We start from the raw sequence: 27,277 nt of genomic DNA on the forward strand, positions 1-27,277 counted from the left end.
GAAGCCAGCCCATTGTTGGATACACAGTGTGAAAGACAAACTAGACACTGTAGTCATTAATGGACTTCTTAGGACAAAAAGTTAATTCTCCTGTCTCACATTATATGCTTTTTCTCATTTCTTTTGTGAGAAAATTGTCTTTATAGAGAGCTGATGTATTCATGTTCTTATTCTTCAGAAATCTGTGAACTCTATAGTACATTATCACTTGAATAGGCCAAATAATTATTTGAATGCCTACTCATAGGCAGTTAGCTTGCAGCAAAATTGAGGCTTCAAGAAGAATTAGAGAGCGCTACCAATGGCATTGAAAGCTAAAAATAGGTATTTCGCTCTGCTTCTAAAATCAGTTGAAGGTTTAGGTGAGTCTTAACTTATTGTGTCATATGTAAAGTGTTGTGATTAATTTAGAACGATATTTCCTATTTTTGATATTGGAGTTTTTATTGTAGAGAAAGCTGTCTTTTAATGGGTCTGTAAAGGCACTGTGAAAATGGGACCTGGTGGGTTCACTCCTGCACTCGTGTCCACCCTGCCCTGGTGCAACCTCCCACAGCAGCAAAGTGAAAAATGCTTGAGTGGCATAAATGGAGCAAAGTAATTCACTTTCCATAGTTTTTCCCATTCTCCTCAGATTAAAAAGCAACAGCTCAAGCCACAAAGGAGAACGTGGAAGCATTTTTGTTACTGGTTCAACAAAGATAGAATGCGATACTTTAAAAAACGTGTTTCAGAATGAATCAGTTTGGTAAAAAGCAATGACTGTGCAAAAAACTTTGAAATGGAGAGGTGTAAAACGGAGCTTGGCTTCCAAGTGGCTTGAAACGAATACAGAGACTTTTGAAATTCTGCTGTGTTTATGAGGGGAGCACCATGAAGACTTATGTTTAACATGGTCTGGGGATTTTTCATTGCTTTTGTGATCAAACAGTGTTCTGGGAGGTAATGACAGTCTGAAATTCAGAAACTGTCTATTAGAGAAAGATGGAGGAAAATTGCAAGATCAGCAAATAACTGCTGAAAGGAAAAAAAAAAAAAAAAGGAAAAAATGTGCCTATGCTGAATGAACTTCTTGCCCACTCTAGGATCACGAGGCACTTCTGGCAGTGCAGGGGTTGCCCAGGGCAGGGGGGTCAAGTGCTGAAAGACACCTGGCAACCTTCTGTAAATCGTGTATTTTGAATACAGTGGCTTACTTTAAAAAGAATGTCTAACTGCACATAAAACTGACCGCAATTCTTTCCTATTCTCCTCTTTTCATTCATTTTGACTTTGTAATATTTTTGAAGTATCAGCAGGGTTAGATTTGAAAATGATAGTCTGACTTGTAAAAATTCTGAACGCTGGGAATTATGAAAATGTTGCACATGCTAAACTGATTTTCAGTTTCTGGATTACAAATAAGAATTATAGGAGATGAGAAGCTTCCGATGGTTGAAGGCGGCAGCAGTTCAAGCCAGTTGTGCAGGTTTGCAACGACTGGGGATATAGCCCAGCTATTTTTAATATCCCTGCATTAAAATTGGCCTGTCCCAATTTGCTTTCACAGTATCCTTGGTGTAAGGATCTGTTTGCTCAGACCATATTTGTCTTGAGTGTATTTTTACGACGCAGTCATAAACACCAAAAAAGCTGAGTATTGTAATGAAAACACCACCAGACAGACTGCCCCCCTTAGGGGATACCCTCCAACAAATCGATTCGACAGCGCCTGACCAGAATTGAACTAACCAGGATTTTGTAGAGACAATAAGTGTATTGTATGTTCCCTTTCAACTGCTTTTAAAGTCACTTCAGCCAAAGGAGCTGAGCTTTTGAGCTCTGCAAAGACTCGGCCTCCCTGTTTGGCAAAAAAAAGAGCTGGAAAAATCCATCGGCAGCAGACTATCTGCAGGAATGATGTGCTCAACTTCCCGCTGCAAAGAGTGACTCCAGATGTGGTTGTGGCTCCCGCCTCCACATCCCTTGGTCACTAGTCACCTCACTTGACACGTGTGTGTCTCCGCTGCGCTACCTTGGACTTTCACGCAGTCTGTGCCCTCCACATGTGTGGTCCTCCCTGTCTGTGTTTCTGACCACCTATGGCCTCTGTCTGTGCTTTTCTGATGTCCTCCCCGCAGAGGAGACAGGGGCACCTATAGGTAGTGCCCATAACTCATTTGGCCATGGCATTATCTTGGTCAAGTGGTGTAGCTCTAGCACGAGTCACTTGCAGAGGCAAACACACATTGTCTTAAGGATAGGGTGGTCTTCAGTTCTTTGAGGCAAACCTGCTTCAATGTTCCTGTGCCTCGGACAAGGTGGATGGTGCTAGGACCAGTGTGAAGATGCAAGCAACGAGTCTATGCTGAGGCCTGCAGAAAGAGAGTGGTTGAGTTGCCTTCAGGACAGGAGACTTGAGGGACATGAGCTGTGGGGACACGGACACTGCCACCAGAAATGTGCTGAGCTAGGACACTCCCCCCCACCACAAAAGTAGAAGTAGCTGCCATGCATAGGATGCTGTCTTCAGCATCAGATCTCCAGACCTGCTGTGAGAGGGCCCCCTGACTGGCTGTGCGATGTCCCTGGCATGCTATTGGATGTCCCCCTGACCTACTACGGGATGTCCACTTGACCTGGATTGAAGTCCACAAACTGCTTTGGGACAAACCTCAGACCTGCAGTGAGATGTCCCTGACATGCTATTGGACATCTCCCCAGGCCTGCTGTGCGATGTTCCTGACCTGTTGGGATGGAACAGACCCATTGTGGGATGTCCTCCAGACCTGCTGTGGGATATCCCCCCAGACCTCCTGTGGGATGACCCCCAACCCTCTATGGGATGTCTCCCATGCTGGCTGTGAGGTGTCCCCCAGCCCCTCAGAACGCCCCTCAACCCTCTCTGGGATGTCCCTGACCCTCTATGGCTTGTCCCCCAGGGCTCCACGGGACGCCGCGCAGACCCTCCTCGGGCCGCCCCGTGGCCGCCTCCACGTGCGGCCCGCGCACGGCGGGCGCTCTGCAGGGCGCTGCGCGGGGCTGCGCGGCGCTGCGCGCCCCTTCCCGCCGCGGCGGTGGACGCTGCCAGGGCGGCGGTGAGTCACGCTGCCGCGCCGCGCCGTGCATGGCGGCCCCGAGCTTTATAACGGCACGGGCGGCCACGGCGCCCCGCTCCGCCGCGCCGCGCCCGTGGGGAGCGCACGGGCCGCGCACGGCACCATGCGGAGCTTGCGCGGCGCTCTGTCCCTGCCGCTGTCGCTGTTGCTGTCGTTGCTGCTGCTGCTGCTGGCGGCCGCGGGACACGGCGCCGTCATCACCGGGGTGAGCCCCGACGCGGGGACCGACGGCGCGGCGTGGGACGGGGCGGCAGAGCGTGGCGTGGGACGAAACGGCACGGCCTGGCGTGGGACGGGGCGGCACGGCTTGGGACGGGACGGCATGGCACGGTTTGGGACGATGTGGCGTGGGACGGGGCGGCGTGGGACGGGGCGACACGGTGCGGCACGGGAGGGGGAAGAATGGCGCAGCGCGGGGCAACGTTGCACGGCACGGCATGGGACAGAGTGACTTGAGACGGGACGACGCGGCACGGCATGGGACAGAGCGACACGAGACGGGTCGATATGGCACGAGACAGAACGGAGCGACACGACATGGGAAGGGACGGGGCGACACGGCGCGGCACGGGACAGCGCGGCTTGGGAAGGGGCAATCCGTGCCCGGGGTCCGGCCGGGGCTGGGAGGGCTCCGGAGCCCGGGGGTCCCTCCGGCGTGAGTGATGTCAGGACAAGGGGCTCTCGTGGCGTGGCGGGTGCATCCCGATCCCCGGGGCAGGACCAACCCGGGAGCCTCCTGCTCCCGCAGCCCTCCCGCTTGCAAGGCAGGCACCGGTGCTGCCATCAGCACAACTCACCGCTCCGGGCTTGCTGTCTCTCTCTCTCTTTTTTTTTTTTTTCAGTACTATTGTGCTGCTTCCCTCCCTTCAATTGCTACGCATTGCAAATGAGCCCTCCTTTGTTGTTGCTACTGTTTTTACGCTTGAAGTTCACTTTGGTTGTGGAAATATCTTCCCCCCACCAAGTTGTTATTTAACCCGAAATATTGCATCATTCAACTAAAAAGCTTTTCTTCTTTAGCACTTCCTTTGGATTAATAGCCTCACGCTTGCATTCTTTTGGGAGTCTTCATGGCTTTTGTAACTAGCAGAAGTTGCGTTTGCAGCAGCTCCTGATATACTCCTGCTCCAAGAGCGCTGAAGTCAATGAAACGGCTCCTGGGGGCTTCTCTGCAAACTAGCTGCGTTCCCAGGACCAAGTAGCTTTGAGAAGAGAGTGCATGAAGGGGACTTTTAATATTGCAGAATATATGAGAATTTAAAGTAGAAATATGTCAAGACAGGAAGGCTCAGTTTTTAAGAAGGTTACACCTTTAAAGCAGCATTAATCTTTTAAATAAAGAAATTGCAAAGCACAGAATACTAGAGCAGGGATAAACTGTAATCAATCAGCAAGAGTACATCAGAATTAGAAAATGATTCTTCCTTGACTACTGCAGGGCAGGTTTTTGCCTACATCACATGGATGTGACTTTGGCACCCTGTGGATGGGCGCATCTCGGCTGCACATCCAGTTAGCTGCTCCTTCCCAAATTCTGTGGGACTGAAAGACACTTTCCCTTGGCAATTTAAGGAGTTGCCTGAAACTTTCCCTACCTGAGTGAGGGCTCCCTGCCAGCTTCAGCAGGCATTGGAGCAGGCATTGCAGCTGGGACTTTCCTACCCTTGGGCTGCGCTATCCACACACTTGTGTTGGAACAGGGTACGGAAGGATAGGACAGCATTCTTAATGCTGTGTCCTCTGAATATTAGGAATATTGGTGTGACTTTGCAGATAAGATGTGGGGAGCAGCATTTGGTTTAACAGTGTTGTGCGGGTTTGGAAGGGAGGTCTTAAAAGTTCTCCACAACACACACAGATACACTTAGATATATATATGTATATGAAAGTGGGAAGGGATATCCTTTTTTCCTTTACGACACTAGAAAGTAAATACTATCCACTGGAAAGGCTGTAATGGTAGTTTTATGGCCCTATTACTCTTTCAAGTAAATACAGTGGTGTGTTTGGGCTCCCTTGCCGTACAGAGCTGTTTGCTTCATTACGTCTGTATTTCAGAGGTATCGTAGCCATTTGGGCTACAGACACTATCTCATTGCTCGACCCTGGTGCAACAGCTCTTTCCTAAATGACTAGCTGGTCGGAAGGTCTGTATTTTGAGCTGACTTCTGCTTTTTGAAATGGTGTAGTATTTATCCAGCAGAGTATAGCCTAGTGGCACTCACTGTACAAATCTCAAGGCAAGATATGGAAACTTCTTCCATAAGCAAATGTTTGTTCACCACAGTCTTCCACAGGCATATGATCATCTTTTACGCTCCTTTTTGCACATTTGCCTCCTTTTTATGTCCTGCTCAGCAGAATCCTTGGCCTGTCAGTCATGCTGCTTGATATTAAAATAGTAATGATTTGCTTAAACTTAGTTTTATGGTAAAATCAGAGCCTTAAACAAAGGGAATGTCTCAGCTGAGAAAGGAAACAGCCTTTTGCCTGATTTTTTGCTTAAAGAAATAAGGGAACAATGTGCAATCGCCTGTTTCCAAACCGTAACATGCCAATTGTTCTTAGTTTTGTTTTTCCTTTTTTTTTTTCTCCTATAATATAGCCACTAGTTGGATTTTGTTTTGTCCTCACATTTTGTAAGCCACAGAATGTACCAGATAAGTGCAAATACTGCTGACCCAGCACGGGGCCCCGCGGTGCCGGCTCCAGCGGCGCCGGCCTCACGGCTCCGGTGCCCTCTCGCCCTGCAGGCGTGCGACAGAGACCAGCAGTGCGGAGCGAGGATGTGCTGCGCCGTCAGCCTGTGGATCCGCAGCCTGCGGATGTGCACGCCCATGGGGAGCGCGGGAGAGGAGTGCCACCCCCTGAGCCACCGCGTGAGTACGGCGGGACGGGACGGGCATCGTCCCGGAGAAAAACCGAGGGCGAAGGAGCCCCACGCACCGTTCAATCTCTTTACCTACCAGTTTTGCATTGCTGTTGCTGTTTTCCTTCGTTAACCCACCCGAAACAGCCTGTAGCAGCCTCAGAGTCCTGGGTTTTCCAAATCTTCCCTGGGAAGAGCCACATGGGAGGGACAGAGCAGCGAGGGAGCCACTTCCCACGCATGCAGTTAGTTGGATCTCACTGTTGTGTTTGATGCCTGGCATCTCAGCTCTGCATCTATAGGCTATTTGCTCAGCTTTAGGAAGAGTAAGGAAGAAGTGAGGCTCTGTCCTCTTAGCATCAAATTGTTAAATCTTCCCGTATGATACTGAGGACCAGATTCTCATTTTTACTATGCATTGCAATAAGTTTCTCTTGCAAGGGGTCTTCATATTTGCAGGATCCTTGGGATCCTCCTGGCTTCCAGTTTTCTTTGAGTTTATTGCCATTGCGCAATAATTTACACTGATGCATTTGAAATTAATTGTGCACATAATTGCAATCAGCAAGGATGCCTGTCCGCTCCGGAGTTACGGCCACAGTCTCTGATGTTTATAAGCTTTATGAGGTTAATTTTAGACTTTGCTTCCTCACCCTGCTGCTCTTCATGACAACCAGGGAGCAAATCGATCTACTGCAGCACACGAAATGAAGTGTTTTCAAAGGTGGTGAGCTTGCTCAACAGCTTCCCTCCTAAACGTGTGGGCGGGAAGGCGGCTGGGAGACCTATTGCTCTGGATGTCAAACCTGCCATTTGCCTTTAGGGTAGGAGAGAGCAGGTGGCTGTTCAGATCTTCAGGCCATTGAATTTCATCTTTGCTTGCAAAGGCTTCATAAGGGCAGAGGCAATGAGCACCCACTGCACGCCTGGGGATCGCGCCCTCCATCTGTGCAGACATCCACAGCAAAACCACTGCGGCCTTTGGGGATGCACAAGGAAGAGGGTCTGGCTTTGCAAGACTTATTTCTACCTGTGATGTCCCTTGCTGGAGGTGGCAGCAAGGGACCTACCTGGAGTGGCCACCAGGAGCCCAGCAGTGACCGTCCTGGTGGAAAGGGTGGGAAAACTGGTGGGCACCTTGTCCTGAATCCCGCTCTGTCTCCTTGCAGGTGCCCTTCTCCGGGCGCAGGATGCACCACACGTGCCCGTGCCGGCCCGGCCTGGCCTGCACACGGATCTCGCAGAGCAAATTCAAGTGTTTACCCAACTTCAGGAAAGAAGATATCTTTTTTTAGCGGGTCCACACGGCGAGTTCTTTTTCTTGCTATGGTGATGGAAAAAGGCACTCACCGGGCGCAAGGCTGTAGTGTAGTTTCCTGCCTGGCCAACATTACAACCCAAGACCCTGCGCTGCGACAGGCAGGGCTTTCAGGAGCAGTTGGTGATGATGACGACGGATGCTTTCATTTTGGGGTGACAGAGGAGGTTTGCTGGAGCAGTGTCACTTGCAGAGGGCAGGACCTGAACAATTCCTACTGGGTCCCATCCTCCTCATGGGTCCAGCTTCACCCAGCATGAAAACATCCAAGATTGTTGTCAATTTCAGAAAATCGTGGCCATGTTTTTCCACTTTGGAATGCCTAAGCCAAACTGAGATTTGCATAATTACATAATGCAAAGCATAAGATGATTGCCAAAAAAAAACCACCGTGTATTTACATTGCAGCTCCAATCTTTATTAATATAACTGTATTTGTACATTAGACATATCTCTACTGTAAACGTTTAACCAATAGATGTAGTTTTTGCACTTTTAAAAAGTGACAGATGGAACCAAAGCATTTCAATATTCAAAACATTAAAAGATGCTCTTATTTTAGTATTCTATGAGAAAGAAAAAGTTGTTGTTACTTGATTTGGTGTAAAACTAGCTGATATCTCAGACTATGTATTAAAATGTAGTTTATATTTCAAAAAAAGGACCTCTGAGGTTTATTGTAATGGACTGCTCAACTTCTTGTACATGTATCAAATTTACTGTTTAAGAATTCTGTATCAGAATGATAGCAGTATATGATTTGATTTAATTTAATATTATAACATTATTTTGTCATTGTGGTTTTAAGATTTTATTTGATGTAATCTGTTATCATGCATTTCATTCAAGTAAACTAGCAGAGCTCCTTGCAAATAGTTTTTTAAAATATTATATGCCTCTGTCTGATTTTAGGGAAACTCAGCAGTTTACAAGTTGGAAACCCCCAGGTAAAAGTTGGACTTAGATGATGCGGAATTTTTAGTGTCATTAACGTGAGAGTTCTTCCTTGGCACGTACCTCAAAGGAACACCTTTAGCATGTCAAACGTGCAGCTTGTGGGGGTTTTATGAAATACTGTGCAACTTCGCGTTTGCTTGTCAGTCCCTATAGCTGGAATTCCAATGGTTTGTGTGAGTTTCACACGTTTTTGGCTCTCAGACATGCAAACACATGCCGAAACGGCAGAAGTGAAGCTCTCAGCAGTCACTGCTGCTGGGGCTGGGGTGAGAGGAGAGAGCAGGGCTGTACAAAGGCGAACACCCGCTGAGAGACGCTGCGTGTTTGCTGGGTGCCTTGCACTGCGCTCCCTGCACGGCTGGGGAGCAGCTGCCTCTTTTGCTGCATCCTTGTGACTCTTGCATGCAGTTTTGCATTGGGTATAATAGCCTGTGGTTTTGCATTTATGTCAGTGGGTACAAAGTGCCTGCACCAGGAGTTTTGAATTTGGTGGGGCTCCACTCATTCCCTTCCCACTCAGGTGAAAGGAGTTGTGAGGAGTTTCCTTATGGGCTGGCTGGGGAAAGCCTGGGTGACCTGAGCTTGTAGTTTTAAACTGCAAGCAGTTTGTACCCAGTGCTATTAAAGCAAAACAGTTTTGTACCGTGGACTTCAAAACACACTTAGGAGGAAAACTCAAGACGGCAACAGAGGCAGTGCCAAGGTGTGTGTTTGGGCTGTCTCTTGCTACGTGTGTTTTTACCAACACATATTGTCAGGGTCTTCAAAAAGAAAACAGGAGACAGAGCAAGAAACACCAGCCCTGCTTCTCATTTCATGGCAGTATAAATCACCAGGAGCTCCATGGAAGGCAATAATTCTGCTTTATATCACGGTAAGTGGGAGAACAATTATATTTGATGAGCCTCAGATCTGCCAAACCCAGCTCCTCAGAGAGTTTGCTATACAGGAGCAGAGCAACTTTGTAGTCATAATTTGTGCCAATTAACTTGTGGGATTAGGCATTCATCTGGGTAATGAGAACAGCTCCAGTTACAACAGAGCAAAGTCTGCAAAACGTGTAGGAGACCCAAATGCCCGTGTCTCTGAGTTGGTCACTGCTGAGGACAAGGTGGAGGGGTTTTTGAGGGAGATACTGTCCTGTTGCCATCTACAACCTCTTCCCTAATCAATTATCATTTGCTCCCATCCTGGAGAAGACTTCCTAACCTATCTACACCTGCAAGATGCCTTTAATTTACTTCTTTATTTTAATTTACTTGTGGTGGTGAGTGTTGTCAGACTGAAAAAGGATGTTGCAGTCCTAAAAACAGCTTCCCAAAACAGCTACATCCCGTTCTCCAGACTGCCTGGTTTTCGAAGTGTTGGGAAAAGGCTGGCTTTACTGCTTTCCTTTATTCACTCTGCTTAGGATATCTGGGCCACTGTTCAGTTTAATTTTATTAATATTGTATTAATATTATTAATTATTAATAGAAATGTATGCATTAATTTTTGATATTATATTAATATTGATATTACAGATATGCTATAGAATAACGATAATTTCACACCAAACTAAGATTTGCCATGATTAGTACCAGGCGGGGGTTTTGTGGAGAGTGATTTCAGGAAAGGACTCTACCATATTTGGTGGGTTTTTGGATCAATTTGATTAGATGTTTATTGCGAGTGGTAAAGAAGTCAGGTATTTGAGTTTGATGGTGCATATCTGGGAAAGCAGGAGGTTAGGGCATGCATATAGGGCACCATGTGGCTGGCTGGGTGCTAAGGTTAGGTAAGGTGGTGGGACTGTACCTCAGGTTGGGGACTCTTGTTGAAGGTTGTATTCAGTTGTATCAGCGCGCAATGAGTTTGTTAGTACTCAGACACTGATGAGATGGGCTTGTGTAGAGTTCTGGTGGTGGTGTCCTTTGCTGGATGAGCTAGCAGTGGTGTTCTGAGGACTACAGTCATCCCAAAGTCTGTCACAGCTGCTACCTGCAGTGATTGCCCGACCACTGTGTGTGGACTCAGGACTTGCCGTGCTCTCCAGTACGCGTGGCCAGGCTGCCTGGAAACACAGGGCTCTGCCTGGCAGGTGATTCTCCAGCATATCTCATCTCAGCATTTCTCATTATGTACCTCACAAAGGTCTTTGCTGGTCTCCCTGGTCAGCATAAGGAATCACAAGGATATTCAGTACCAGCCAGGGCAACAGGGATCCTTCTGATGGCCCGCATTGCTCTCCAGCTTATTGCTGCACAGGTGGATGCTTAAAAGAAACAGAGCTGCAAAGATTCCCTTGATTTATGTAAGATGTCTCAGGAATTTGATCTTGACAGTGTATAGCATGTTTTCCAGAAGGAATTAGAAAATTGCAGGAAGAGAAGAACTGTGCAAATACAGGAGGATTTTGATAACGGCAAAATGTATGTGCTTTTCTTTATCAGCTGGAATAGCAAGCCAAACCAGCAGGGGCACAGCAAAAGGAGTAATCGATAACTCTGAGCGCAGGAGTGGAGGCGACTTTAATACGCATCCAGCATGCAGCAACTCATCTCCCGTTCATCAAGGGAGTCCTGAATGTGTGCAGGATGGGGCTAAGGAGACAGGACGCATGGTAATAATGTGTAGGGGCCCATTTCCTTATATGTCCCATTTTGAAAGGCAAGTAAAGGGTTGAGGATTGGCAAGTCTGGCCTGCTGCAAGAAGAGCAGTTGGAGAGTGAAGCATGAGGAAAAGGAGGAATTACTACTGAAATATTGCAGTATGCTTGGGTATGCAGCCATGGCAGGGTTTTCCCCGAGGGCTGAATGCGAGGTGGCATAGCACAGACCAGGAGCATCCCATATTGATGCTCCCTTGCACCGGGGCAGGAGCGAGGACAGGAGTCATGGTCCTCTCCCTCCATCTGGGACCATGGAGGCCCTGCGAGTGGCTCGAGCCGTGTGTCTGCCGCATTAACACCACAAAGCAGCAACACATGGAAGGAATTAAACCTTGTTTTGAATGTCTGAAAACATGGCCTCACTCCAACTCTGCAAACAGGACGGAGCCTTCTTCATTTACTTTTATGTCAGTACCCGCGAGTGCATCATGGTGCTGTTCCGCACCAGCTTCCACAGACTCTTTTTCAGGACAAACAGGCAGAGGTGACGCTCACTGACAAACCAGCAAAGCTGCTATTCATTTTGATGGGTGCAAAGTTGGGACTTTTTTTTTTCTGCATGAGAATATAGCAGAGCACAGAAGACAGAGCATGTCTGAGTGTCTCGTTATCAGAGAGGCCAGCACAGGCAGAGCAAGGAGAAGCAGCTGCAGGTGTGCTCTTTCCAAAGTCTTTCCAAGATATGTAAGGGATAAAAACAGGAGGTGTCAAGCAGCAAAAGGAAGAAGCGATTCAGTGTGGGATACGAAAGGTCTGTGCATGGCTTGAAGACCACTGCCCCTTGCTGCCTCCTGCCTTTTCCCCTGGGATGCTGGTGCTGGGATGCAGGCGCCGTGCGGCCGGTGCAGGACCCTGCCTCGAGCAGGCGCGCCGCAGGCAGCGTGCCGGCCTGCTCGGTACATGTCACACATGGAGTATCCATTTTTTCCCCTGGATGATTTGTTCTAATGGTTAATCATCCTCACACAAACACGATTTTATTTTTATTTTTTTAAATAATGGCACGGCAGTAAATAACGTTCAGGACCTCTAGGAATGGCGGTGTCTCTTCAGAGGGCCAGCTCTTGATTTCTGCCTCCTCTATTAGTGCTGTGATGAGTGCCTAAAATTAGCAGTTTCCCTGCACCCTCGCCAGACTAGCTTTGAACTCAAAAGCCTCCTACACAGAGCACTCCCCGACAGCAACCTGGTCACAGGCCAGCGGGGACACATGGCCCTGAAGACGGTGACTTTCTGATAATGCTTCTGCAGCAAAGCCACGTGTGACTCACGGGCTCACAGGCACTGTGCAAGCACCGGGGTCATTAAACGTGAGTGGAAATACAGGTATGCAACAGCTTGCATTAAAGGCTCAGCTCGACCTTAAGGCTAAGTGATGAAAGCCTGTGCAGTCAGCGGCCGTTCACCAGCAGTGATGCTCGGCTCTTGCTGTGGGCAATACTCTGTGCCCTCCACAGGTGACTAAGAATAATTATTTTTTTCTGATAAAGTGCCAAGGTAAAGGGCAGTTGATGCCTCGTACAGAGGCAGAGCAGCTGCAGAGCAGGGGTTTAGCACAGACAGCTCTGGGGAAGGCTGCAGACACCAGGCCCACCTACAGTTCAGCTCTTGGTTTCCACGTTACAAGCAAGAGCTCGGTCTGCTTGCATGAGCAAGGATTTACCTGCACAAAGTCCATCGGGACCGGTGTGGCACAAGAAGCCAACATTGTGAAAGCAGCTTTGGGATAAAACATCCAAAGACGTGTCCGAAAGATACCCCAGCCCAATGCAGGTCTACGCTAGCTTGCAAGAGACCACTTTGACCCTGCTCCTGCTTTCTCAGGCGGCTCCATGCACTGGAGATAGCACATCTTGTGAAGCCCAGCACAGGAGATGCTTCCTGGTTCATATCAGGACAGACTTATTGTAGTCTGTATTTTAAGCAATTTTAAGCTCCCTGCTGCTGCTCTCCTTAACGCTGTTTCTCTACTTCTGCTCTTCAGAGCTGGCTTCTTCCTCCCTCTGGCACACTGATCTCGGCCAAAGCATTAAAACTTCTTGCCTTGCCTTCCCCGTCTGCAGGCCAAGGAATGCTGTGAGAACATGCTAGCGCTGCGAAGCGCATTGGAAAAGCATTTTTTTTTGTGTGTGTGTGTAGTTTTTGTAACTTTTGCTTTTCTTAGATTTCTGAAGGAGTGCTTTTCCTGTGGCATGTCTCCTGGTCCATCATGCTTTCTTTTGGGTGTTCCCAGCCAGCAGGACCCATCTGGGAGGCCAGGGCTGTTCAGCTTTCTACACACAAAGCTGCCCTTGCTGTTTAGTTTCCCATTTTCTGGAATTAAGCTTTGTTGTAAAACACCCAACTAAACCCTGAGTTAAAGCTCCTGGAGCTCCTTCTCTCTTGTGCTAGCCAAAACCAGAGCCTGCCAGATGCTCCAAATATCTAAATCTATTAAAACCCTTTGTACAACATCCACTCTGCCCTCAGAATATGTCTCAAGTCCTGAGAAAACCCTGAAAGTTAAATACATGCAAAAGGCACAGCATGCAGACATCCATTTAACTTTTTTTTTTTCTTTTTTGGTATTCTTTTGCTATAGCAAGGGCAGATATAATTACAGTGATAGGTGACAGTGACGCAGCTGTCCTCGGCTGGGGATAAAGATCAGCCCCTCCAGCTGGGATATCCCTGGGATTGGGAATGCCTCCATCTGCAGAGTACGCAGGTCACCCAAGAGTGATTCCTCTCCCTGTCCCCCCGTTCTGTACCTGAATATAACAGAACTCGTGTTTAATTTTTATTTAAAAAAAAAAAAGAAAAAACTTGCAATTTTTAAGGATGTTTTAAAATAACTGTTGTTTCAAAATAACTGTTCTCAACACCATGGCTTAAATGGAATCATCACCACACTACTTATAGCTTGGAAGACAGATAGGATCCCAAAATATCAAGTATTTTTAATAGAGTTGGTGGAATAAAACATTGGTTGTTTCCTACTCCTGCTGGTATGAGAAAGCAAGATTTAAGTTAGAGAGCACAGTTTTAGGCTCCCGTTAGCTACTCCTAAGGCATCAGTAACTGTTAAATGCTTTTATCTACACAGGAAGTTTCTTAACTTTTTAAGGAACCCTGATTTGGTTTAAGGAACCCTGACCTTGCACCCCACTGAAAAGACCCACCAGTCAAACGAGCAGACAGGAGCACTTGGAAGGCTATTCCCAGCGCCGGAGCCCTACGTAACACCATTCCCCTTCCCCACGAGTCACGGCTATGTGGTCCGTTGTCTCAGTTAGGGCCAATAACCAATTTCTGCTGCTCTGAAGTTCTCCCAAGCTCTCCTCCCTCACATGGATGTGTTTTCATTAGTTTTGGGAATGGTCATTACATCTCCCTTGATCCCAAGCTTTGAGAAATACCACATCTCACTGCATTTCTTAGCCAGGTCTTGGCCATACTCAGGTGGTTATTTGGGCACAGCTGCCTGCTGATAACCTTCTGCAGACACCCACAAAGCTCAAATTGCAAACTTCTCCTTGGGTAGAGAACCCAGTTTCCGAGAAACACTGCCTCTTGGTTTCCAAACTGGACTTACGGAAGGCTAGGAATAAAGGGCAAGGCAAAAGCAACCTAAAGACCCCAGCAGGTTTCACCAATCCCTGCCTAGACTTGAAGCTGTCACCTTAGTCCCCTTCTGATGCAGCTGTCCCGCTTCAAGCATGTCTCTTCTGCAACCGCATCAGACAGGGCAGCTATTTCTCAGCTGATGTATGGCAATTTTGGACTAGTTGCTTCAAAACACCCTTACTACAGACACGGAGATTTCTACACAGAAACCAAGCTTGTTACCGCTGCCACTCTGTGTGCAACTTGCTACAAAACTCCAATGATTAATGCTCCTTAGATGCTTTATGATGCCACAGAGAGCAAGCACACCAGGCAGAGCTGCCTCGGGGACGGCTAAAAAAGTTTTTGCAGGGTGCTGCCATCAGGCTGCTGCTTTACCTCCTTCCAGAAAAGTTTTTGGGGAATAATAAAACAGGTTAAAATGCCACGCATAACTTTAAATTACCTGTTAACAATACAGCTTACACACATGCACGGTATTAACCAAGCCACCATGTTAAGAAATTGCTTTGCCTAGCAAAAGCAGTGATTCACAGTTATCCAGGCTTTCTTATCATTAGCAGGACAGCAATTCTCTAAAGCAGAAATTTGATTTCAGTAGACAAAAAAAAAAGCGCTATTTAAACCTGTTGCCCATCATGAACTTAAGTCTCCTTAAAAATAGCTTTAGTCACTTTTATTGGTAGAAACACCTAAATTGAGATCTAACAGCAAATAAGGATTGTGCTTGTCCATAATAACCTCAGCTGCGAAATCTACTCAGACACAAGACATACAACCTTCTAAATACACAAGTTACTTGTCAGCAAAGCACTACGCCATTCTGAAACAATTACATACAGTAAAGGTTTTCAATATTTTATTAAAGAAAACAGTCAAAATGTACAAGTATTACCCAGGTTTTGTAGATAACTTCCTATAAAGGCAGTAAAATAGGAATTTCAATCTAGGTTTAAAAACTGCTATAGTTGATTATTTTTAAAGTTGATATTTTAAAATCACGTCTCACAAATAGTTCTGAAATATTACCAAATGAATAGTGCAACAAGAAAATCGAAATTAGTTCTACACTGTGTTTGCATGTCAAGCAAAAGTTAGAAGTAACTGCTTTAAATAAATCATTTGAGAATGAATAACTCAACAGCTCCCATCAAAAACTGACTTCTGACCACATAGAAGTGTCCTCTTCTTGTTCTTAGATTAAAATCAAATAATAATAAAACAACACCTCTTCAGGTCATCAAAAATAACTTTAGTATAAAATTGTCTTGGCCTTTATCAAATATTACATGAGTAAAATTGTTAAGCCTTTATCAAAACAGACAGGAATAGGAAAAAAAATGTCATGGCCTTAATCCGTATCTGTTGGAATCACGTCTAGAAACGTTAGAAGCAAGACCAGAAACTTGGAGCCCTGTTTTGTTTTTAAAAACCACACAATCACAAAGAAAAACAGCTTCTTACAGCCTAAGGTTTGGGGGTGTTTTTCTGAAGCGCCTGTTCCCACAGGCAGCAGCCTTTTATGTTCCAAGGAGAGCATACGCAAAATATAGAAAAATAAATAAAACAGCTTCTTACAGCCTAAGGTTTGGGTGCTGGGTGGTGGCTTAGTACGTCCCCAACGGGTCATGCTCTCCGGAGATCATACGCAGAACCACAGAAAATGGTATCCACTTTTCCTGCTCTTCTGACTGAGAAAAGCCTCCCTACATGCCGAAGCTCTTGAGATCGCAAAGGATGGTGCCCTGGGTGCTCTGGATGCTTTGGCAGCACGGGAAGTGGGCTCGGAGACAGACCCTGAGCTCCTTGTTGAAGATGAAGCAAAGGATGGGGTTGACCCCTGCCTGGGCAAACGTCATCCACACGGAGGTGGTCAGGTAGACCTGGGGGATAGAGCTGGCCTTAATGAAGACCCGCAGGTAGCACGCCACAATGTAGGGGGACCAGAGGAGCAGGAAGAGCAAGGTGATCATGTAGAACATCTTGCAGAGCCTTTTCTCCATCTTAAACTCCTCCAGCACCAGAAGCCTCTTGATCTGGCTGTGGGTGGCCTGCCTTATGCCCACAAGGGTGGGCGGCGTGGGCCCCCTGCCAAAGCCAGCTGTCCAGTTCGCAGCCGCTTGGCCAGTGGCACCCGGCCCGTGAAAGGTCCAGTTCTGACTGATGGCTGGTACCAGCTGGGCAGGCTTCATCTTGCGGTGGCCGTGGATGAAGAAGAGCAGCTTGATGTAGACCAGGTGGGTGGCAGCGATGACGGCCGCCAGCATGAGCATGAAGCCCAGTGTGTCATTGGCCTTGACGTAGCGGTGCTCGAAGATGCACTGCTCCTCCTCCCGGATGAACTTGTACGTGCCCACATCGAAGACAGGCGGGAAGGCCATGGCCATGGAGAGGGTCCACACCATGCACACCACCGCGAGGCAGGTCCAGCCCGTCATGCGCTTGGCGTAGAAGCGGTGGTGGGCGATGGCCATGTAGCGCGTGACGCCCACACAGAAGAGCAGGAAGGCGGCGTGGAAGCAGAAGAGCACGGCCAGGAAGGCGAGCACCTTGCAGCTGAGCAGCCCGTGGGGCCAGGCGCCGGCCCCGCTGCGCACCGAGAGCATGACGAAGGGGAAGCAGGCGAGCGAGCGCAGCCCGTCGGCCAGGCACAGGTCGAGCAGCAGGTAGTAGGGCGCCCGGTGCAGGTGCCGGTCCTTGAGGATGAGCCACGCGAAGAGCACGTTTCCCGCCAGGCTCACGCACAGGATCAAGCCCAGCGTGGCCAGCTTGAGGCCGGAGGCGCTGAGCAGGCCGCCGGCGCTGGGCAGGTGCGGGCTGCTGCTGCTCCCCAGCTCGCTGCCGTTCGCCATCGGGGCCTTCCTCCTCCTCCTCCTCCTCGTCCTCCGCGGCACGGCCGGGCTCTCAGCGCCGCGGCAGCCGCCGGGCCGCGCCGCCTCCCGCCGCCCGCCCCGCGCAGCGCGGCGCCCCCATGCCCGCCGCCTTCCTCCCGCGCCTTCCTCCTCCTCCTCCTCCTCCTCGTCCTGCTCCTCGGCCGCTCGCGCTCCACGCCATGCGGCCGCGCTAGGGCCGCGCTCCGCGCCGCCGGGCTCCGCGCCGCCGCCGCCCCATGGCCGGCGCGGGGCGCTGGGGGGCGCGGAGGGGCGCGCAGCCTCCGCCTCGCTGCTCCCGTGCTGCGGCGCGGCGCGAGGGGCCGGCCGAGCCTGCGCACAGCGCGGCGCGGCGCGCGGCCCCCGCCCAGCGCGGCGGGGGATCCCCCCCCTTTCCTTGCCGCCGCCTTCTTCCCTCCTCCTCTTCCTCCTGCTCCCCTCTGCTCCCCCCAACGGCGCTCCGCGCTGCCGCAGCGCCCCGCGCATCCCCCCCCACACACACGCACCTCTTCCTCCTCCTCCTCCTCCTCCCGCAACGGGCGCGCCCGTTGCGGGAGGAGGAGGAGGAGGAGGAAGAGCAGGATGCTATGGGCATCCCCTGCCGCCCCCCCGGCGGGTTTCGCTCCTCGCCGCTCCGCGTTTGCCGTGGGGTCCGTGGAGCTGCTCCTGGTGCCGGGGCCTGCTTGGCTCCTTGCTGCGGCCCCAGCCAGGGCGAGTGTTCTGGTGCGAGTGGGAGGTAGCAGTCACCTCTGCACGTCTGAAATGTGGCGCTTTTAGAGGGTCTGGGGTCCTTTGCTCTGGTCCCAAGAAGACAGAGGGGTAAAGAGTGATGGCAAAGTGTCTCTGACCCGCTGCACGTGGCTGTTCCCTGCGGAGAGCTGGGCAGGTTTCCGAGAGCTCGTCGTAGTCCCTTCAACCTGACCAGCACCAAGGTTTTCCTGACGTACCGGGCTCGGTCCATGTTTATTGGGCGGTTTAACCAATATAGGCTGAGAGCCTGAAGACTGCGAGAGCCCAGATGTGTCCTTGCTCTCTTCTGCTTCGTCTTTCTCATCCATTTAGGGCCTGGCCCCCTCGTGTGCCTCACTGAGCAGACAGCACGGGAGAGCCCGTCCTCACTTGAGATGCTCATGTCCTCATCGTGCTATTCCCGAGGTTCCTTTGTGGCCTCTGCTGAAGGACGTTGCTCAAAGCCTTCTGGGGAGCTCTATTAAAAGACAGCAGCAAGTTCAACATATTACTCCAGAAACTACGGCAGCTAAATCAGCCATCAGCCCCCGAGCTGTGGTGTCAGGGGGGTTGGTTTTGGGTCAAATCTTGGTGGCGGATTCCTGAAGGTGACTTTTCAGATTGGCAGGGGCCAGGCACTGATGCCCCAGGACTTCAGGGTCACCGTGGTGAAGTGATGCTGTGTGAACGCTGGTGGAACCTCAGCCAGCTCTTGTCCCGGAGATCTGTTGAGGACAGTTCGTGCTGGCCTTAGGTTTGTTGCTGTTGTTTATTGCAATCATTTGGAAATTCTAAAAACAGAAAGAGAAGGCCGATAACGAGGCTGTTTTCCTCTTTCCACCAGCACACCCGAGCTGTTTCCAGTTGTTAGGTTTCTCATTTGCACCGCGGTTTTACTGTGACAGAATTGCCTGCGGGCTGGCGAGGGCTTTGTGCAGTTTGCAAGGCATTTCTCACATTTGTGCAGCGACTTGAGTATCTGGTGCGCAGTGTCTCCTCCGCAGCGCGCGAGCCTGCCTTCGGAGCCAGCGGCAGCAAGCAGCGTTGCCCAGAGCTCGCTTGTCCCCTGGGCAGCAAGGGCCTAAATGAAGGACCCCATCACAACAGGGTGCAGACTGTCCAGAGCACGAGTGCAAGGATGAGCAATCACCGCTCTGACTGGTCATCCGAGCTGGGCAGCGCGACCATGGGTGCCTGCAGCTCTGGGTTCCTCTGGTCAGAACCACCAGGCTCAACCAAGTTCCTCATCTGGCCTCAGCCTCAGTTCAGGTGTTCAAGATGGTCCCTTTTACCTCAAGTCATCAGGCTACTGCTGATTCGGGCCATCTTTGCCCTGGAATATGTCCCTAGATGCAGTCCATGGCACTGAAACACCAGGCTCCTTCCTCCCAACACACAGGTAGGGCCTGAAAGCCTTGGGTTCTGGTTTGGCCATTGCCCAAGGAGAGCGCCAACCATGCGTCCTCGCAGCACTGCTGAGGGACAAGGAGCTTCCAGGGTCTGTGATGAGTGTGTTAAGCTGTCTCCCCTGGGTCTGTGATGAGTGTGTTAAGCTGTCTCCCCTTCTCACTTCAATCACTCGCGCAAAGCGAGTTTAATGAAGGACTATTCGCTGCCTACGAAATGGTGCTGCCAAAGCCAGATGAATTTCCCTGACCTTTCCATGTGCATGCTGCTAATTGGCTGCCTCTTCATGTTCTCTTCTCAGTGCCTTCAATGGTCAGTGTTTGGGAAGACAGCTGAAATACAGCATCTTTAAATAGTATGGCATGGTGCCTTCTTTCCAGCAAAGTCTGATTATTAATTTTTGTTGTTATTTGTATTCACGTGGCCAGGAGTTCTGCACAAGGCTCTGCGACAAAGCATGTTCCTGGGTCCCCTGGTACTCCCATCGTGAAGATGAAATGTCCTCTCCAGTGTGAGGTAAGAAAAGGAGGAGGAAATACCTGTGGATACGCCTGGAGGATGCCCATCTCCGCTGTGGCAGGATACTGTTGGGAAGCAGAAAGGACAGCTGGGAGCATTTGCTGAAGCAATTCTTCATCACACAGAGTTCAGGCAAGGAAAAATTTTCAGGCTTAGTGATCCTGGAGATGCAAAGGTCAGTGTGCACTAGAGAGGGGTAACAGAGGCTTCAATCTGATTTTGGAGCAGGAAGGATTCGGATCCAGCCTACGAAGTTCCTGAGCTTTCCAGACAACCGTCCGTACAGCGTTGGTTATTTCTGCTGTCTTTGCACCCACCGGGATGAGTCATGGAGCAGGGCGCCACACAAACCACACACAAAGGCTGTCCCTTCCCAGGGGACCTTGCCATCCACCTGCGAGATGGGGGTGGCCAGAGGGACCCCGGGAATGGTTTTGCAGTGTCTGTAAGGGGGGGTGGCAGCAGCCAGTGCAAAGACGCTCTAAGTTTGCAAAACACGTTATGCTCAGAATCGATGCTTTGCAGCGGGAAGCACGCTTGCCCTCTGTAACTGTGGTGCAGCAGGTTACATGTCAGGTACGTGAATGGAGGGGGATTTAAAGGAACTGCCGATCCCACAATCATCGCTTTTACTTGGAGATATCCTTGGGGATAGGAACTTCCCTTGCAGCAGCAGCCAGGGCTGTCTATGGCAGGGCACTAATGAAGCATTTTGGATATGTTTCAGCTTACACCAGTCTTACACAGTAAAGCAAAATGCGCAGATCAGACCAAGACAGATGAGAGTATCGAGGGTTTCCTAGATGGGAGCACAGCGCCTGCAGACGAATAAGCACAGAACTGCTGGTGGCCAGAGGCGAGGAACCTGCCAGGCAGCTCGCACATTCCTCAAGGACCTTTCCCTGGCTGCTCAATACCTTGTGTGCTCTCATGGGGAGGGAGTGGAGGAGTTTATTTGGCACAGCGAGGAAAAGGACTCAGGTCTTTTCCATCCGCTAATGCTGTGCAGAGGGAGAGCGTGCGGTGCTGATCCTCCTCCACAGCGCGCTGAGCGGTTTGAACTTGAGCAACTCCTCGCATTTTTCCCCCATGTGACGGTGAGTCAGGCTGAGCTCCTCTTCTCTTCTCCATAATTGAGTAGGAGATTATTTTGACTGAAATAACCAGACACAGGTGTCACGGCTGTGAATGCCTCCGTGCATGCCACCAGCTCAAAGTCCTGTAATGTTCTGCCAGGGAAGCTGGGCTTTGAAGGGTTTGCTCAGCGGAGAGGGAAGAAAAGGAGAGGGGAAGAATAGCTCCTTCCCGCTCGTTTCTGTCGCGGTCTCTTCTGACCCGACCCGCTGAGTCATTGGTATCTTGCTGTTCCTCAGAAGCGGCTCTTTTGTGGACAGGCTCCCCTGTGACATTGGGATGAGATGGGGAATATCAGCAGCATCATGTCTTTCTACAGGAGCTTTGAGCTACTATTCTGCTCCCTGCCATAGACATGCCAAGAAAGCTGCAAAACATCATTCCTCTAAAACCTGTGAAGGAATCTCCCCATGCACAGATTCACCTGCTCCTTTGCTTCCTTTTTTCCGTAGTGCCACCTGCTGCCTTCACTGCCTGCCCTTGGCTCTGGGTCTTGCCAGCAAGTAGAAATTCTTCTACCTTGGCAAGAAGGGCTGTGAAGTCTTCTCATTAAATAGGTGCATTGCTGCTTACCTGCATGCACATGTGCACTGCAGCCATCTCTGCAGGCCGAGGTAGCAGCCGGCCGCGGCGCTGATGGACAACGTGTCACATCCTCCATCGTCAACCTTATCTGCTCATCTGAGCTCAGACTTCGCTGAGTATTCCCCCGTGCACAGGTTGGTGCGGGTGCATCAGTACAGCATGGCTCCACCGCTCTCGTGATGCTGAATTTATCACTAAAGGCACCAAAGTTTCAGAGCAAAAGGTGATTGCTTTAGCTATAACCTTATTATAGGGAATTTATTAATTATAAGCAACTTCTGCTACTATGAATGCCTGTCTTAATTCGCTGGCCCCCAAGGTAGCATACAACTGAAAGTTTATGTTCAAAGTCAGTGTGAAAACACCTTTTTACTACTTTTTACTAGCATGAATTCAAGCCTTCTTGCTTTCTCTACTCTCTATTTACTAGTATCTGCCATCAAAAGCAATCCTGCCGCAACAGGTCAATAGGACTGCTCCTGGCTCTAGCTGATGCTCTTATAAAATGGCCTTACTAGCTTCTGTGGCCATTTAAAGCATTTTTATTGAGTATTTCACCTTCCCTCCTACCCTTTTAATTATTTTCCAGAGGTAAATGATCCACAGAACACTCCTGCAAGGTGTAACTAGGAACATAATCTGGTGTGTTTCTAAAATTTATTGTAGTTGCTCTCCTTGGAGCAGTTTGGGAATTGATCTAATCATTGGGGAGAATTATTTGAAATGCTAGAGGTGCTAATAATGGGATTCTGTCCTGCTAGTGCCATCACTTCATTGGCAGATTTGCCAATAAGTATCTTTCAATATAATCTATTTTGAGGTGTGATCATATGAAATAATGACTTAAGTGTAATTATACAGGGTAATTATTCTACTAATAAGTTTCTTCTTCTTTTTTTTTTCTTTTTGCTTCTGCAGCAATACAGAAAGTGCTTAGGTAAGAATTTCACACTGTAGTTGCATAGATGCTATCTGCACATGCATTTTGTTTGAAAGTTTTTCCATACTGACATCAGTTAGTGTTCCTGGCATTGCGTTGCTGTCACTTGTAGCATTTGGTAATTGTTTGCAGAGTCTGCTTCAACTTGCACATTCACCTTCCTTTTTTGTTATGAAACACCCAAGGAGTGGTACTGCCTGGGCTTTTTCTGATATGATGCTCTTCCGATACACACACCCCTCCTTCTGATATCATCTTTTAAATCAAGTGAAGAAAATCTGAAATCTGATTCCTTCACTGCTGTATTGTCCTTATGCGTTAAATTTCCTATGGATATGTGGATGATCCTGGTGCACAGCTTAGGCTGAAGCTAGTCCATCTTCCCCTTCTTTTGTGCAGTGTGCCAATGGGCATTCCTCATCATTGGATTTGTGTTCAATCCTCAATCCTCATCATTGGATTTGTGATGATTTTGATCGCTAGCAATAGCACGTAAAAAAGATTTTGTGCTTTAGAAGTGTTCATGGGTCTGGACCAACTTTTGCAGGCTAAATCAAGCATGAGAAATATATATATATATATATATATATATATATTTACCAGACTACTCACTCTATCAACGAAGCTTTTAAGGCAGTCTAATGAAATGGAATCTATTATTTTAATAGCATTCTTTCTCCATTAAAAATTCTTGCTAACTTACTGAAGCAGAGCTTGAAATAACAGATAAAAATTGTCAAAAACTGTGATGTGGTTTGGATCTGAAAATTATTACTTCACATTTTCTTTGGTCACTCTTAGAGAAACACAAAGTTTAGAAGAAAAGGCACTGGTTATGAACACAGTATTAAAGCCTTGCACGAAGCCTCTGTATATCCTTTGAACCCTATTTTACCTTTACAATAAGGACGCAGGTGACTGGAAGGTCTGTCAGGTCTGTATGAGTTTCATGCATGCAGTGCATGAAAGGAGCATCACCTGCCAAGTTTTATAAGGCCATTTGCTGCAGCTCTTCCCTATGAAGAGACCCAGCCTGTTGCCAGTGAGTAAAGCGGGAATTTCGACATTGATTTCCAAGGGAGCTAAACGGAGCTCCCTGAAAATGGAGCGTTAGCATGCAGTGCTCCTTTTCGTCTTATGAATGTGACTAATTAAATGCGTGTATTTTTTAAGCACTAACTGGCTTTTGATAGTCATTTAGAGACTTTTGAGAAAGTCAATAATTTTGATGAAATAAGGCTGTAGGCTCCAGAACAAAGTCCACATGGAATCTGCGGTGTTGCTAGGATACAGCTATTAGTATTTTCAGTGGCTGGGGTATTTTTTGGTGATTTTTATTTATTTATTTTTTTCCTAATAGATTTAGTCTAGCCACTCTTAGAAATAATAGAAGAGGATGTGATTGACTGATCTCATTTACATCATACTCCCCAGTTTACAGTAACTAAGCCAAATTTGACCCATTCATTTCATCCAATGTTATATACAAAGAAGAAACACAAGCAGTAATTTTGACCTGAGCTCCACGGAGCACCTTTTATTCCCATTTCAACTTTTTTTTTTTTCTTTTTTTTTTCCCTGCAGGTGTAGAATTTTCTCCATCTCTGAATTATGTTCGTGAACTCAGTCTCCCTCTAGTGGCTCATTTCCAAAGGGGTCCTTGGCTTTACTGTCCTGGAGACTTGGATGGGCACAGGATTTGCTCGAGGGTGATGCAGAGCACTGAGGTGACCCATGCGAGTTCAACTATAGAGTTCATGATGCTCAAGAGGTGAGTATAAAATCAATCATCATTTATTATTTTCTGTATTTTTTCATTTTAGATTACTTTAAAAGATTTTTACATCTTCCCATCTCAGACTTACTCTGCTGTACAGACTAAATCGTTCTGCTCAGCATGCAGGATTTGCCTCCTGCATATTGTTTCCTTCAGCTGTGTACTGTATAAAAGCCTGTATAAAGAAATCTGTGTTTAAGCTGAGAAGTTTCACGTCATGTGCCAATAACATTCTTTTTGACTTAATATAATGAACATGGTGGATTATGCTATTTTGAGGCCCTTATATTTAGGGAAGAGATAACCAAGAGAAACGCTCTGCAGTTACTTTAGTGGCGAACAAGGAAAGGAAAGCTCATTGGAGTTTGTTTTTCACACAGAACAAAGCTTGCTTTTGAAGTCCTCCAGGCCTCTTGCAGTCCTGCATGTGATCCTGTGCCTCACAAGCAGAGGGGAAGGAAAGGTGGAGGGATAACAGCAGGAAGCTTGTATTCAAAGCCAAGTGAGAAATTCACGTTTCTTTACAGTGGTGCATGGATTGAATACTGAGTTAAGCCAGTTCAGCTCCTTGGAAATGACTAGGTAAAGAATACAGATCTGGTTTGAAGAATATTTAAGTCATTATGTGCCATTATTTACTGTGAAGGATGCTGGACCAGGCATAGACTTCCTTCCCAAGCAACAGTAATCAATGAGGGCTGATTCTGAAATGCATCAACAACCCCAGAAAGACCAAGTCTTTCCCACTCGCCTACTGACTTGAGATAGGCAGGGAACTGTCGTTGCCTTCTTCATGAGCACAGTCACATCTAGCAGACATCTGCCCTGTGATGCGGCTTGATTTTCATGTGCCAGAGGCCACTTGGCCATGGGTTTTGCTTTATATGCTGTGATTAAAAAGAAAGCTTGGAGCAATTTAGGATTACCTAGCCTAGAAGTGACCAAACTCCCATGGCATTTCCATAGACCTCTGAACTACAAGTTACGGAATACTGTTACCTTTCTGTGGAGCATTTTACAGAGTATTCAGCCATGTAACAACTTTCAGAATTTACGTTTTGCTTGAATTTTACTTAATAGTCAGCTTCTATCAGACAATCAGAATTCCTGATCCCTTGAGATATCACTTGAACACTTTCCTGTATACACCATTGAGTAAAAGGTGCACAGAGATGCCTGTTACAGCTCTTCTGTGGCCATTTTGTCTTTAATTTTTGTTTTCATGTTTCAGGTTAAGTTTTCACACAGTTTCTGGGCCAAAGGTGATTTGATTTTGATCTTTAACTTGAGCAAGAACTATTCTATTAGTTTTGCGTGTATAAAAGACTTATATTTATTCTTGACAAATAGAACAAGTTTGGGTTTTTTTTTTTTTTTGTACTTTTTCTTTCTAACAGTTCCATAGGTAAAAGAGCAGATGTCAAAAGGTAAGAGTTCATTGTGCCCATGGTCCACTCTGAAATTTCTTCTAGCATCACTCAAAGTAAGTTAAGACTCTCATGTTTGCAAGATAGTCAAGAACATTTGAGGGGTTTCCATGAATACATGAACTGGTTTTAGTTTTAGGTAATTCTCTAGGGTTTTTTTCTTTTGTTTTTAGACTTGGACAATGCATATGTAGGACTGTTTTTGAGAAGGAAGGAAAGGATACAGTTGAAAAAACTTCTTTTCCGACCAAAAGCACAGGTTCCTTGGGAGAAAAGTCCAAATGACAAGCTGTAGTAATAGCGCCTGGCTAAATGTCAAAAGGGAGGAAATGCCAAGCAGAGACTTCATGCAAACCATGGCTGTCCCAGGACTTGTGCACCTCAATCACTCTCAGAAGGATCATGCATTTGAAGGAGAACATCCATGAACAGCTGTTTCCAGGGGTCGAATGTATCTGGAACCTCTCCTGCAAGCAGTGCTTGATTTTGTCATGTGAAACTTTCTGTCCCAGACCAGACTGGCCCAAGCTTGTAGGAAAAATAGTGAGGGAGAGGGGGGCAGCTTTTTTTTTTTTTTTTAACAAAACAAAGTTATGCAATATCTTGCATTGCTGACATGTTCCCAACATGCCGCAAATGAAGAACTCACTAAATACAGTATATCTCTGGCCATATCATTTGAATATATCTTGTTTCCATGGTAACCTCATTTAACAGCTTGGCTGATATGAAATCATTCCTAGATGGGGGAGCTTTTGCCAAAATCATTTGTATTCAACACTTTAATACCATGTTTTAGGTTTTTAAAAACATTTACTTAAATCTCCGGAGGCAAATATCCAGTTAAAAATCCCTTCAACTTCACCTCTGCTTTGGCCTTTGGTTATCCGTTTATCTTCCTAGGAGCCTGTCAAAAGCAAGGCTTGTGTTTCTGAAAACGCTTCTAGAATCATGGACAATTATTCTACAGCAAGTGATGGTCATCCTGTTCCAGCATTTGGTATAGAAATCATGTTTGAGGGTTGTTGGCTGATTTTGTGGCTGCAGGAGCACCAGCAGCCTGGTGACCACTCAAGCAGTGAAGGCTTCTGCTACTACTAGCTTTGGCTGAACACTGAGTGTCCACGTTAACTGTTTCATGCAGTTTGATTTGCTGTAGGAGCACCGAAAGAAGCCCAGTTACTCTGCTACGAGTTCTGCAAGGTGTCACACCTATCATCTCTAAAATAGCTGATGAATTGTGGAACATTTCCAGTATAGGCATGAAATATGACTGCTCAGATGGCGCTTGTTCTCTTCCTCACTTCCAGGTGCTAAATTGCAGTAAAGCACAGCTAAAATAAGCCTAATGCTTTCCCCGCGTTTCTCATGCATACAGGTATTGTAGTTG

The 27,277-nt window shown here is 47.7% G+C and overlaps 2 protein-coding genes across 2 annotated transcripts; one reads left to right on the forward strand and one right to left on the reverse strand.

Moving 5' to 3' along the window:
- The first annotated feature begins 3,201 nt into the window (after nt 1–3,201).
- On the forward strand, nt 3,202–7,394 carry PROK2 (prokineticin 2). Its single transcript, XM_088532027.1, has 3 exons — nt 3,202–3,303; nt 5,852–5,977; nt 7,137–7,394. Exons 1-3 carry the CDS (start codon nt 3,202–3,204, stop codon nt 7,260–7,262), a joined length of 354 nt encoding a protein of 117 aa, XP_088388153.1. The 3' UTR covers nt 7,263–7,394.
- Nucleotides 7,395–15,153: 7,759 nt separating this feature from the next.
- GPR27 (G protein-coupled receptor 27) lies at nt 15,154–17,389 on the reverse strand. The gene has a single exon (XM_010216281.2). It carries the CDS (start codon nt 17,349–17,351, stop codon nt 16,206–16,208), a length of 1,146 nt encoding a protein of 381 aa, XP_010214583.2. The 5' UTR covers nt 17,352–17,389; the 3' UTR covers nt 15,154–16,205.
- Nucleotides 17,390–27,277: the final 9,888 nt, after the last annotated feature.

The sequence above is a fragment of the Tinamus guttatus genome, unplaced genomic scaffold (assembly GCF_059628265.1).
Source record: "Tinamus guttatus ecotype Peru unplaced genomic scaffold, ASM5962826v1 Tinamus_guttatus_pri_ptg000451l, whole genome shotgun sequence".
Classification (NCBI taxonomy): Eukaryota; Metazoa; Chordata; class Aves; order Tinamiformes; family Tinamidae; genus Tinamus; species Tinamus guttatus.